The sequence below is a fragment of the Peromyscus leucopus genome, chromosome 9 (assembly GCF_004664715.2).
Source record: "Peromyscus leucopus breed LL Stock chromosome 9, UCI_PerLeu_2.1, whole genome shotgun sequence".
NCBI classification, from domain to species: domain Eukaryota; kingdom Metazoa; phylum Chordata; class Mammalia; order Rodentia; family Cricetidae; genus Peromyscus; species Peromyscus leucopus.
This window is the reverse complement of record NC_051070.1, coordinates 107,205,978-107,220,678: the sequence shown is the minus strand read 5'-3', so window position 1 is coordinate 107,220,678 and position 14,701 is coordinate 107,205,978. Positions and strand designations below refer to the sequence as shown.

Genomic DNA, 14,701 nt, shown 5'->3' with positions numbered 1-14,701 from the left:
TGGACACAGAGCTTCACCAGATGTTTTCTCAGCAGCTGCTGAAATGGTCCCATGGTTTTTCTTTGCATTAATATGATGAATTATGTTGATTGGCTTTTTAAATGTTTACATTCCCGAAGTAAACCCAAATTAGATGTGGCATGTTATCCTTTTTATAGATTACTAGATTTGATTTGCTAATATTTTCTTTAGGCTTTCTGCATTTATTATCACAAAGAGGTTGATCTGTGCCTCTCTGTTTATTTACCATTAGCTTACAGAGTAGCGGGTTTCCTTTGGCATTTTCACAGAGTTCTTCTGGTGGACCCTCCCCTATAATCTTTCTATTTTATTTCTTTTAGCAGCATCTGTACTGACTTCCACAGTGGCTTCGCCAGTTTACATTCTCACAGGCAAGGAATATTTGTTCCGCTTTTCCCGAATCTTCACCAGCATTGGCTGGTTTTATTTTCTTAGAATCTCTAATCCAGGTTTTGGTTTAGCTTTGCTTAGCCATGATTACCTCAAATCTTAGCACACTTGTTCTTTGTTTTGATAAGGATTGGTTCCACTATCCTCCATGGACACCACAGTCTATAGACACTAAGTCCCTTCAATAAAACGGTGTCGTGTCTGTGTATAACCCATACTACCTTCCTGTCTGCATTAAACCATCACTAGGTTACTTATGCTCCTTAATGCTATTTGAATGCTTGGCAAATTGTTGTGTGGGGAGTGATTACAAGAAAAATGTCTGGATGTGTTCAGCAGAGAATATGATTCCTCTGATGAATCCAGGAACAGATACAGTGGGCCTGTTACATAATGAACCTGCTTCATTCTCCCCGAGTCCTGAGGACTGGCTGGGCTCTGATGGGCGGTTCTGCTGCTTTTACTCGGGATCTTCCAGGGGGGAGCAGGGGTACCCCTTCTTTCTCTCTGCGGTTCCTCTCATTCTGGGCTGGGATGAAGTTTGGTGGTGGTAAGGTTCCAAGAGTGTAAAAGCAGGAGTTGCCAAGCCTTCCACACCTGGCCCACAGCTGGATGGGTACTATCTTTGCTATATTGTAGTGATGAAAGCCAATCCCGGGGCCAGCTCAGACTTGGGGGAGGGAACTTCCCAGGGCTTCAGGACTAGAGCTATGTTTCATTGGAAGCTTTCTTTGGAGATCAACAACCATAGCTATAAGGGATATATTGATCTTGTGACATGAATTAGGACATTTGTTTTTAAACTCAGCTCACTTCCCAGTCATTACTATACACACTTTGAAGGTGTTGGTTATATTGGACTAATTTCTAGATCAGTGGCTGTCAACCGTCCTAATGCTGCAACCCTTAAATACGGTTCTTCATGCTGTGGTGACCCCCAACCATAAAATTATTTCTGTTGCTACTTCATAACTGTAATTTTGCTACTGTTACGAATCATAATCTGTGTTTTCCGATGATCTTAGGCGACCCCTGTGGAAGGGGTTGAGAACCATTGCTCTAGATCCTTCTAAGACACTCACCTCTGCCCCAGCATGGTCTTTGCAGAGTGGAAGGCAATGAAGCTTGGGGAAAGCAGGAGAGAAGGCCAAGGTACTCTGGGAGTGGAGAAAGGTTCTTTAGGAAGGTAGAGGGATATTGATCCTAGCCTGTACTCTAGGCTGTCTGTGTTCCTCCAAAGCCCTGAGCCTTCATCATCCAGTATCAGCAGGACACCACAGACCGCTCTAAGGGCTAAGCATCCAGTAATGGCTTAGGTGATTCCCTACCCTAAGGGGCTGGAAGGCTAGGGGGCTGGATATGCAGAGGGAGTTAAGTTGGCTATGAATCCTTGAGTCAGGGGACAGACTTAAACAAAGATATGCAAAGAGAGAGGTGCAAATGACAAGAATTTGTTTTGCAGAGGAGTGAGGAAGGTTTGAAAGAGGTGTAGGAGATTCCCGAGGGTGGGGGTGGGGTGAGGGCTTCCTGGGACACATGGACTAGCAGCAGCTCCTTCTTCCCCTTACTGGGTCACCTGTGAAAGGAGGGTCATCATGGCCACACCTAGAGGTGCTATGGTAAGTAGGCATGTCTTCAAGCCTGGCCCAGCAATTCCAGTTAGTAATAGCAATTGACTTTAGGGCCAAGAGGATAAGGAGCAGAGGTTAGTTTGGGTCTGATAAGAGCTTGGGTTTAGATGTCTGGGGCAGAAGAACTTATACCCTACAAATATTTGCTCATCCAAGGAAGGGCCTCCTGGCCTCCAGGAGGCAGTGATAGAGGCCCATGGTGCATGGGCAGTGCCCAGTGCCCCGGGAAAGCTGCAGGCCTGCAGGATTCCCTAATGCAAGAGTTTAGGGGAACAGGGAACCTGAGGGACAGAGCATGGTCATTCCTCATGTGGAAAGTGATTGGGTCAGCTCCCTCTCTGCCTGGCTGTTGTTCATTATTTATATCAGTGCTAGCTCCTGGGATGGTGAGCAGATATCTGAGACACTAAACTTAAAAGGAAGAGACATCTGTTTCAGCTCCTGGTTTCTGAAGTTTCAATCTTTTTGTACTATTGCTCTGAGCCTTTGGCTGCATAGAGCGTCACAGCAGGGGCATGTGGTGAAGGAGGCCTATTCCTCACAGCAGCTGAGAAGCAAAGGGATGGGAGAGCAGGGGGTCAGCATTTCAATCTGCCTTTCAAAGACATGTCCCCAGGGGCCTAACTTCTTCTCACAGTCTCACCCCCTAAAACCCCCACCATCTCAACAGTGCCACAGACACTTTTTATAATACAACTTTTAGTAATACATGGACCTTTGCAGCGGTGTGTGTGTGTGGTGTACATTCAAATTCTGGAGGGGTAGAGAACCTGACACTCATGATTTGTGAGGAACCTCCTCGGTGAACATCTCTCCATGTAGCAGTGGGGGAAACTGAGGCCAGCAGAAGCAATAGTACTGCTCAAGGTCACAGAGTACATCTGCTAGTGGCATGCCACGTCAGCGGGACACCCGAGTGTGCCTCTCTGAGACCCCAGGCCAGGCTCTCGGATTGATTCTGTTTCTTTGACAGGCACCTGCTGTCATCTTCTAGCTTAAAACCTACAGTTCATTTTCTGGAAGTCATTTCCTATGGGTGCTGATGGGTTTGCCCTTCCTGCTAATCAATGGGGCCCAGGAGTGCGGGGAGCTGAGAGGAAGTGTTCAGCTGGTGCCAGAGGCTGAGCGAGGCAGCCAGAAAAAACAGCCTATACATGCCCCTGCATTTGCGCTGGCTGTGCTGGGGGTTCTCAGATCTGGGAGCTGCTCGTGTATTTAAAACAAACAAACAAACAAACAAACAAACAAAAAACCAAAACAACAACAACACCCCAAAAACCTCTGGAAAAGCATCTAGGAAGAAACAGGACACCTTCATTAACCCTGGAATGGCAGCAAACACCTGGTGGCGATTGTGAGTAGAATTGGCCCCTGTCCACGAATGTTTTCTGAATGATGAGTGAGTGTGGAGGCATCGGATTTATATGTGGTAGAGGGCATCAAGGTAGTATGTGATTCAGGCTTAGTAGCACTATAGGAACTTGCCAAAGTAGCTTCATGCTCTTGGTATCAGTCACAGTGTGTGACTTTGCCATGGCCACAGGGTTCCCTTCCATGAGGAGGCTTGGAACCTGGGCCATAGAAATCTTGAGAGACTGGCATGGGCCAACTCGCTAGAAAGGACAGATTGTCCCTCGCTTCCTCCATCCCCCACATATTCCCTGAGTGTTTACATTGTATGAAAATAGGACCCCTTGGTTCTGGGATCACGGGCTGGAGAAGGGTACTTACAGCAAGCTTGGAAGCGTGATGAAAACACACAAGCGAATATCTCATGGTGCAAAGGCTGAAACACCACAGGGCAGGACCAGGAACACATAATCAGGGGTCCATAGTAGGAGACAGTGGCTGAGCATGAATTTGGCTTTGCAGTGTAGCTAGTTATGACAAACACACCTAGCCACAGCTCCTAAATCCAGGCTGAAAATATCACGGACATCTGTTCACAGACCCACGCAGATTCTCCTCGAGAATTTAGGGGATAGGTAATGGGGCTCAGAAATATGGTTCTTCATCTCTTTATCTGGTTACAAAGCAAAAAGGACTATGGTACTGGTAAGAAATGTCTCACCAGTCCGTGCATCGCTGCTCTCGTTCAACTTTCCATTTAACTGGAGTGTCCCAACAAGGAAACAGTGTAGCGGAACATTGCCTGCCACCCACACGGGTCACATGGCCCTTTAGGAGGAAACTGTGCTATTGGCAGAGACGAGACAGAGCTAACTTAATTTTTCCTGTCAGTCTCTGTAGTAGATCAATTAAGCTGCCAAGAAGATCAAATATTTCAGACTGTATTTATTACATTAAGTATTTATGTTCAGGCCAAGCCTTTAAAGCATGATGTCATATAGGGATAGAGGCCGATTAGATCAGTTCAGCAGAATTTGCTGTAACTTAATGGAAATGTAATTGTATGTTTTAATTTAGTGTCCAGGAGGTAGTATTTTCCCAAACAAAACAATTCTCAGGCTGTGTTTAAGGACCACGTATTTTTGCATGATGGCAGAAGTTGGTGTCTAAGGGAGGGTGGTTTTGGGGGGTGTTACAGGCTTAGGGGCTGCTTGGGTCCCATGTGACGGGACTTACAGATGTCGATTCTCACCGACTGGGAGATGTATGCAGTGTTTCTGGGTGAGTCTCACCGTGCATCCTCAGCTTTATGTCTGTACTAATAGTCTGGTGCAGCCGGAGGCCATTAGCCATTCAGAGTCTTTGCTGGGAGCTGAGGACATAGTCTTTAGTCCTTTGCAGCTTCAGGGGACTGGAGCAACATCTGTCCCATTGTCTTCATGGGAGCAGATCGGACAGCAGAGGCCACCAGAAGTACCAGACATGCTGTTGATGAGAGCAATACCTCCTTAGCTTAGAAAATACAATACAACACAAATAAAAGATGATACATAACCAGCAAACAGAATCAACCACTTTGTTTTGGTATTTGTGCAACTTTTTTTTTACCCTGTAACTTATTTATAAATTTAAATTTGTTATTAAAATTAATAAATGTTATATTTCTAAAAATTTTTAAATGTAAATTTATACATACCTGTGATAACAAAATCAACATGCCATATATATTTGTAAATATTCTGTATGCATGTTATTGGATTCCTCTAACTGAGAGTTCTACACCCACAGATTCAACCCCACAGAGAAAGAAATAGAAAATTGTCTCTATACTAGCATGCATAGACTTTTTTCTTGTTGTACAGTAAAGAATACAGCACAATTATCTTCACAGCACTTACATTTTGTTAGGTATTTGTTACAAGGGGTTTAGTAATTATTTACGGTTTAGGGGAGGAGTGTGAAAAATGACAAACTTCTGTCACTTTATTTAAAAGACTTGAGCATCCATGGGTTTTCATATCCTCAGGGGGTCCTGGTACCAATCCCCCATAGATAGTGTGGACAGCTGTGTGTGCTCTTTTTTCTTTTTCTTTCTTTCTTTCCTTCCTTCCTTCCTTCCTTCCTTCCTTCCTTCCTTCCTTCCTTCCTTCCTTCCTTCCTTCCTTCCTTCCTTCCTTCCTTCAGTCTATTTATCATGTATGTATGTATGTATGTATGTATGTATGTATCTATCTATCTATCTATCTATCTGTCTGTCTATCATCTACCCATCACCTCTCAAGTTCTGTCTATCTATCGATCTGTCTGTCTATCATCTACCCATCACCTCTCAAGTTCTTTGAGATCCTACAGGAAGAATGCTTCCCTTGTGAACTAATCATTTTTCAAAGGCTCTGCTTCCCTGTGACATCACTGTGAGGATTAGGACCTCAATATACAGATTTTGGGGGCCCACATATATGTCAAAGCCAGATCACTCTGACTTCCTGTCCCTAGACCTGCTTTTAGCTTGCTATTTAGTTCTTGTCTTTCCCATGGCACTAGCCATTCTCCCGCAATGCAAGTTCAATATGCAGTATGTTCTGGATATTGACGAGTAGACCACTCATGGTTCTCATTGCTGTGTGCCATACCAGAACATCTTCCTTTGTAGAGAATTTAACTTTTGGCCCAATCACGATGATGGATTTTGGTAAACTAAGAACAAAACAAGATGGGAAAAAGAAGGAAAAAAAAAAGATTGAATGATAACTTTTCTAGCTAATCCCTTCTGGCTCTCCAGGTCTAGAAATCAGGAGCTTTGAACATTTGTTTATCTTACTTCTCAAAATTCTCATAATAGAATGAATATTCTGTTTCTGGGGCAGATGGAAAATTTGGCGGAGGAATAAACGTGGCCGAAAGAGTGCAGGAATTGTCCCCATGGCAGGGTGGGGAATGCCGCCTCAGTGGAGCATCGTGATGCTCATCTCCTGTTCTCGGGGCCATGCTCTGGGATACTCAGAACAAGTCAGGCCGATTAGAACAGAAAACTGGAGGAAGCTGTGAGCTGGGACTTTTAATTGCCCTCTACTGTTTTCAGGATTTATGGAAGTTACAGTTTGAGGACTTAGCACCCTACTTTCTAGACTAGATCTCAGTGGTAACTTATGAAGTGGAAATGAAGTAAGAAGCAGGCCAAGAGACATCCTTTCATCCTTGAGCTTCTGAACTCAATGATGACTTGATTTTGCTGTAGGCATTTTCTAAATGTCTTTGTTACTTCTTTGATGCACTAGAGAAGAATGCTGAGCCTCCCTTCTGGCCCACTCGATGTCACTGTCACTAATAGTCATAAGTGTGGCGTGGATTTCAAAGTTTCATACAACTTCATTTTGTGTGGCTTGCCAATCTGTTATGACAGCTTCAAGCCATCATTTCCTAATTTTTTAAAAAAATTATGTATATATGTGTGTGTGTGTGTGTACACACATATGTGTACATGTTTGTCCATATGTGTGTGTGCTCACTTGCTCAAGAGGGAGCGGAAGTCAAAAGCTATCTCCCTCCATCACTTTATCTTAGTTTTTGACACAGGATCTCTGACTGAACCTGGAGCTTCCCATTTCAGCTGGAAGTGAGGCCCTAGAATCTGCCTGTCTTTGGCCCCCAGCTCAGAAGGTACAGGCGAGGACCACTGAACCAGGCTTTTCTGTGGGTTCTGGGGATCTGGACTCAGGCCCCTATTCTGACTCAGCGAGCATGTTACCCACGGGCTCCCTCCCTAGTCCTCAGATAATCTTGTGGGCTTTCCCAGGACTAGACAGCCCTGGGTTTCTATGTGTTTTGAGTGTTTTTTTTTAAAGGCTGTTTATGTAATCTTGTCTCCTCTATATTACCCACCAACATGTTTGCTTTCCCTGTTTGTGACAGCCTTTTAACCAGACAGTTTCAGCCAGAAATGAATGTACAAGAACCCAGAAGCACCGGGGAAAGGCTTTGAATGAACTTTTCACGGGCATTGAGTCTTGGCCTGAATTTCCCCACTGTGGCCCTTCGATAACCAACTACTCTGGAGACAGGGAGGACGAAGTTCACCACTGTTGTCTCCAGTTCTCAGGAGTGTTTTGGCCATGGGAGCTATTTGGGATGATGACTTGTGGAAACATCTGGTGGCCTGCCCTTATTTGCAAGATTACTGAGAAATCAAGAGTTAGATTTATAGGGATTCTCCGTGGAAGTCATTGTTTTCTTTGTGAAATTTAAGGGAGATATTGGCTGATGGCTATTTAAATGAATATGTGTGTGTGTACCTAGCAATCTGGAGTGTCACTTCCTTTTCCTAGAGTGATGGCAGGAATCTGTTGATGGAATACTAAAGGCATAGTATAGCCACCCGAGAGGAAGATTTTGCCATCCTCATTCCTGTGGATTTTGCCTCTATTAAGGCAGCTTATAACATTATGGGGTCACAACAAGGTTCCCATAAAGTCATTTTGACAACATACTCATGGACAAAGCAGGTTTCACTTTGGACAATTGGATCACTGGGCACAGATCACAGATTCTACACTCCTCCCTGTTAGATCCCATCCTGACTCCATTGTCTTCTGCTTGCTCTTGATGCTATCACATAGACAGTCTATCCCCTGTCTGTCTCATACACATTTCCATCCTGGCTAGTTACATTTTCCATGCTTTTATTCGGAGCAGGGCAGGGAAGGACAAGGGAAAGGCCCTTTTTGATACCCCACTGGACATCCTTCACTCTGCTGAGGCTTCATTCCTCAGCTTTCCTGGATGGGGGTCCAGGCATTTGTGAGTTCATTTAGATACCTTGACCACTGATGAATGCCTTAGGAACCCAGTGGTCAGTGTCCATCTGAGAATCGGTGCCCTGCTTCATGGTCTCATCTATAGGCATGTACCAGCTTGATGGAGGTTTACAACCCTGCAATGCTGCTTTAGACAAAGACCCACCAAGCCAGCAGGGTTGAGGGAATTAGCCAGTGGGTGTGAAGCTGCATGGCTAGGCCAGTGTAGGGTGGCCCCAGGGACTTTGGAAGTCCTCAGTCACTGTAGGAATTTGAAAAGTCTTAGCAGCCTCCTGTGGTCCTTATCTTCATGGACTACTAGTTGGAGCCATCCTTTGAACCTGTCAGTTTTTTAAATTTATTTCTAGTTATGGAAAAGTGCATTTAACTAATTTTATTATCTTAGCCACATTAAAAAAAGATTTATTTTAATTAATTTAATGGTGTGTATATATGTATGTCTACAGGAGGAATATATGTATTTGAGTGCTACGCTCTGGAGGCCAGAGGGTGTCAGGTCCTCTGGAGTTGGAATTCCAGGTGGTTGTTAGCCATCTGATGTGGGTTCTGGGAACTGAGGTTGGGTCCTCTGCATGAACATTTTGTGCTTTTAACTGCTCAGCCAGATCTCCAACCCCTTCACCACTTTTAAGTGTACATTTCAATGTCATTAAATATGCAACCACCTGGATGTGCAGAGTTCCACATTCCTCAATTCAGTCACCTACAGGTAGAAACTTGGATCTATGCAGACCCAGGCAGACACATTTTTCTTGTGATGATTGCCTAAACAATACGGTATGACGGCTGCTTGCCCAATGCTTGTATCATCCAGAGATGAGAAGAAGTGTGTGAGGGTGCTCATGGGTTCTGTGCAAACACTACCACTTTCTTATAAGGGACTAAGGCATCCTTGGGTTTTGGTGTTGCAGGTAGTCCTACATGAATGCTGAGGGATGACTGTTTACTTCGTGAGATTTTTGAAGTCTTTTCCTCTCCAAAAACTAGAGCTGTGTTAATTAGATGGCAGTCCCTTGTCCCTGCTTGCCCCAGCCCCCAGAGTTAGAATTCTCCTTCCTGTCCCTGTAGATTTGTCTATTGTCTTTAGTACGCCCGGTGACTGGAATCCTGGAGCACGGTCTTCCTAATGGCTAATTTCACTCATCAAGTCCTCGGGGTCCCTTCTTGTTGTGACATGGGTCAGTGTCTCCTTCCAAAGAAGAACGTCACTCCATCGTGTGCAGCACTTACAGTTTTTAATCATAGGGTCCCCTAGAGCCTTTGACTTCATTTGGTCCTCAGTTTCCCCATCTGTGTAGGGTGGGGGTGGGATGGGAAATGGGCCACAAACTGGGTTCTGAATTATTTTTGTTCACCTCTAAATCTGGGGCCTGAGGGCCAGGACTGAAGTTATTGGAGGCTGTTGGGGCCATTGCTGGTGTCACCTAGGGCATGTCGACTGTGGCCTCAGGAGAAGCTTTGTCACTTCTGTATTCTACAGAAGGTAATTGTCACCTGAGTCACAGAGCATCTAACTCACATGACACACTGGAGCAAACCCTCTTCTGTGGCAAAACTAGCCTTCCTTAGGTAGTTCAAAACAGTGGCTGCTTAGGGCTGAGCCTGTTAATCCTGAAGTTACGGCTTCTTCCAGGTCCCCAGCCCACTCTCTGGGACTTTCAACTTGTGTGTGGCCCTGGGCTCCCTGCCACCCGGCCTCCTCTCAGAAGGCTGGGTCATCTCCAGTCTTTTCTCTTTTTACTATTCATTAACAAAGAAGGTTTCTAGGTTTAAGTGAAGTTTGTGATCTTTATAGAAAAGTGTAACATGCCAAACCGAGAAACCACAAATTCTTTGCAATCCCTCTCCCCAAAGCGACCACAATTCTTAATATTCTAGTCTCTTCACACATTTGGTTCTTCACACCTTCTTAGACAACAAGTGCCTTGTTGGGAAGGGGACTTGGAAGGGAGAAGGCCTCCTAGGGGAGGTCCCCAGATCATGACGCCTGCACAGACATCCTTCCCAGCAAAAACTGAGTCTCTGCAGTGACATCTCACTATGACGTGTGTCGGCGTGTGAAGCCATGGGAAATAGGGAACAGGCAGGGCTCAGAGCTTGATCAAATGCACCTCAGGTTAGATGCCAGCCAGGCGGTCAGGGTTTGGAAAACGGCTCTCAGAATTCCCTTGTGCACCTGGCCTTGGTGGTGCATCTCCCCATTGTGGTAGCTGCTACCTGTGTATAGATAGCAGGTCCTCATTTAAAAACCAAGGCACTGGAAGTGGCTGCCCTCACTTCTATAAGGCATGGAGACTCCGGCTCTTTATTGGAGAGATCGAGGAGGAATACTCACCCCTCTCAGGGCCATACTGGTGATGAGAGGTGATGGAGAACAGGGCCAAGGGGATCTTCTTGTTGCTTTTGAGCAGGATGGGCAAAGAAGGACAAAGGCCTTGAATATGCTGAAGAGGAGGAGGGTTGGCCAGCCCTGGCACTGAGAGACAAAGCTTGTCCCTGGGAAAGCAGGGTGGAGGCCTTCCAGATGCCTACTCCTGAGGTCACCCCCAGAGGCTGGTCTCTGTGAGACACAGGCCTTTGTGGCTTTGAAGGCTAAGTGGGCACTGGCATTTGGACTGTTGCTCTGAGGTGGCCTGAAGAGAGTATTTCAAGCCATGCTCTGAGAGTAGAAAATCAGCCACAAGCACTTACGGGCATGTCCGAGATGGCAGGTGACACAGAGGACACAGAAGACTCTAGTCTTTCCATGGTTCTCAGCTCTGGCTTGGGCCCCTTCAGGGATTCCAGTGCAGTATGTCTCATCTTTGCCAGCCAATAGGCCGCAAGTGAGGAAGAATAATAACCCATGGCATGGGTTTGTGCTAAATGTGTTTCCAACAACTATTTCAGAGCCCTAGACCTCAGTCCTTCCAGCCCTGGGGCCATAAGCAATAGCCAACAGTTCTTTTCATCAAATGGCCAGATCTAAATGACTTAGTGAGCAGTATGTCTTCTTGGAAACTTTGCAGGCATTTGGAAAAGAATTCTTATAACTGGAAAGATAATCAGCTTAGGCTGCTGACACCTGCAGTGAGCTGGTGCACATGGTGAGCCTTGCTCAGCTTCTCCAACATTGCAGGCAGACCACACCACCACTTCCATTTATATCCCATGTGGTTTTTCTCCCCCTCCCCCCATGTGGTCCCTGCAAAGGTATGCTTCACAAAGATTTGGCCTTCTTGGATGGGATGTGTTCTGGTCTCACATGGAAGCTGTGAGTGGTTTCGAGCTGGCAGCTGACACAGTGGCTGGGTACCCAGCAAAGCCTCACACTGAGCTGTCAAGGGTGACTTGACACACAGTTTGGGAGTGTGGGATGACTTCATCAGCCCCTCATAACAATCCTGGGATATATATATATATCCCAAAATAGAAGCTAAGATTCAGAGAAGCCAATGTTGGATTAAGACAACACAGATGGCTGGTGAGAGAGAGGATCAAGACTGACCAGGTCTTCTGATGCTCTGATAGTCCTTTGGACTACCAATCGGATGCCTACAGCCATGCATCCTTGGGGACCTGGGATTTTGTCCTCAGTCTAGTATCTGGAACCAAAAGGAATGAATGTCCCTCTTTTGGGGCCCAGCCCCTCCCCAGCCCTGAGGAACAGGGTGTGGACACTGATGGAGCCTATTGTTTTCCTTCCTCTAGGAGGCCCACTGTGCTCTTGCTGTGTCCCAGACCCCATGGGCCTCTCCTTCCTCCCTACTTACGGCTGCCAGAGTAACCGCACCGCCAGCGTGGCGGCCCTGCGCATGAAGGCCCGTGAGCATTCAGAAGCCGTTCTGCAGTCAGCCAATCTCCTGCCGTCCACCAGCAGCAGCCCCAGCCCCGCCTCCAAGCAGGCACCTCCTGAAGGCAGCCAGGACAAGACCTCCCCAACCAAGGAACAGAGTGAGGGAGAGAAGAGTGTATGAGGGTCCGGAGTACCCAGCCTGGAGCCCTGCCCACCCCCTGCTTCTCTCAGCCTCAGCCCTGCAACTCTCCAGGAGTAGCCACCTCCTCATGGATCTGGCAGGGAAAGAGAGGCCGGCGGCCATTTGACACCCGGAGAGTCACTCCAGAACTCTGCTGGTGGGCTGTGTTGTTGTGGCTTTTCTTGGTGACAGTCCCCAATGGCACTGAGCGGCTCGGGGAAACTGCTCCGTGGGGAGGCCCTTGGGCTGTTTGTTTGTTTTCCAGGCCAAGCAGCATTGGAACAAAGCATATTTGTTCACCTCAGCACTCTTGTTGAGCTATCTGGGGAGGTCTTGTCAGCTCCGAGGACTGTGGCATGGATCACCTCCGAAAGACACCAAGAAGTGACATCTCACGACAGGAAAGGAGACAGTCACTCTCATATTATTCCAGAACCGCAGAACTAGCAGAACATCTACCAGTTCTCACTCCCCTCAGCCAAGACTGGCAACGACCCCCTTTCTCTTGTTTGAAGGTCTTCGCTGAGGTTTTGGGTAGAAAGTGACAGGATGTGGGGTGACCCCACAGTGGTCCTGACCCTGGCAGAGTTCCCTGGACACATCTGGCTGGTCCCAGTCAGACAGCCTGTCGGTTCTGTGACCCGGGGGCTGCTATCTCGATACTGCGGGTGCGGGGCAAGTGTGGGTCCCCTGCAATTCGAGCGTCCACCGCAGGTCCTGTGTCTCTTCGAAGAATGGTCAAGAATGCTGGGAAGGTCACCAACCAGAAAGGAGCTCTGTGGCCTGTGAGAGGTCAAGAGCCCCTGAAGAGGGAGGAGAGCCCCAGGAAGTCTCCTGAAATACTCACGCACAAGTCAACGGCCCTTCTTCCCGTGGAGGGGGTCTGCAGGGGCCGATGAGACAGGACCGGCCGATGATGTGTCAACGTGCAGACAGGAAGATGACTCCTTGTGGTGGAAGAGAATGGATCCCAAAGGGCCACACTGCATAGAGATTTCTGCCTCAGTCTGGTGTGGCTGTGTTCTTTCACGTGGGTGGTGACCCTGAAGAGATCAGAGGGAGACGTGCAATAGCGTGAGCCCCGCCCCGTCCCGTCCTGGAAGGGTGGTGGTCTGCGGCAGGCGGCGTGGGCAGCTTTGGCTGATGATGTTCCCATGCAAAGAGCTGCTGCTTTCATGCAGGCTGTTTTCGTTTCAGTTCTGATCATTGAAAGGCCCTCGGCCTCCCTCTTGACTCTTCCCTATCCCTGTAGTCCTCCTAAGTGTACCGTACCTCACTCACGATTACTGCAACGAACGCGTTTGAGAGAACACACTGTCTCCTTAAAAAAAAAAAAAAAAAAAAGAAAAGAAAAGGAAAAAAAAAAAAGCCAGATCCTTGTTCCTGCTGTATTTTGCTTGTTGAGTACAAAGATGAAGTGATTTGCCAAAAAGCGGCCAAGTTGCTTCCATTTGCCTGTAATTACGAAGGTTTGGTTGAGCAATGTATGCTCCAGCCCTTCCTTATGCGCACTAACTCTTCAATCTAATTGTTTGATTAAACTCGTATTTCCTCCAGAAAGGTACATAAATAAGTGAACTGTTGGGCAAATTAAGAATACTTAACAGCATTGCATCCGAAAAGTAGTTATGCTGATTAAATTTTGTGTCCTTGAGGACTTTCAGGAAATTACTTTTGATCGTCAATAACACAATTAAGTAAACTACACACACATTAGCATGAATAATTGATAAGAAATTATGTATTACCACGAAGCACTGATTTAATAATTCATGACGCGACACTCCAGTGACTGTGCAAAACTGGATAACATTGAAAAGTCTGCCTGACGTTCTGGAAAGAAAGGGGAAAAGTGAGCGCCAAACCTCTGCAGAGATATCTGAGCACTTAGTTTTGCTGTACAAAGGGGAAAGGTAACCGATGCATGATACTGTTTCTGTTCGTTTAAACACCTGAATAAATTTAGACTTTAAAGACCTCCCTAGACTTCTCCTTCTCCTTCCTAGTCCCTGATCCCGAAGCTTCCGGGCTGGGTGGAGTCTGTGCTCTCTAATACTCCATTTTGGCCAGCGTGCAAATGGAAATGTTCTTGAAGCTTGCAGGAGGAGGACTTGGAAGCCTCAGGCACAAGAGCCTTTTAGCAGATGCTGGGGCAGGTTGGAGGCCCCAGTGCAATCCAGAGTTCTCCCTCAGGTCTTCAGGACTCAGGCCACCTGCCCCACCTTGTCCTAATCAGGGCCATCATTGGCGAAGTGCTCTTTGGGGCAGTTACAGATGGAGCCCCTGTGGGCTGCCCTGTCTGCAGAAGTTCATAATGTGACTATAAAAAGACATCCAGCTTTGGTCTGGGAAGGAGGTTCAGGTCCTAGGGATTGATTGATGATTGATTAATAACTATTATTAATTTATTAGTTGAAACATTCCAAAGAGCATATCTTAATGCAGGGTGGGTTATGGTAATAGAGCTTAGAAGTCACCGCAGCCATGACATGGGCAGTGGCCAGCCTTGCTCAGGGTGATGGTTCTGGGCAGAGGAGCG

General features: G+C 46.7%; 1 protein-coding gene across 1 annotated transcript in view; it reads left to right on the top strand.

Moving 5' to 3' along the window:
- The window catches only part of Drgx (dorsal root ganglia homeobox), a 29,913-nt gene extending 15,805 nt beyond the window's left edge, over nt 1-14,108 (top strand). Inside the window, exon 6 of the mRNA XM_028878310.2 lies at nt 11,897-14,108. Within this exon, the coding sequence (XP_028734143.1) occupies nt 11,897-12,162 (266 nt within the window). The 3' untranslated portion in view covers nt 12,163-14,108. The remainder of the gene's footprint in view (nt 1-11,896) is intronic.
- Nucleotides 14,109-14,701: the final 593 nt, after the last annotated feature.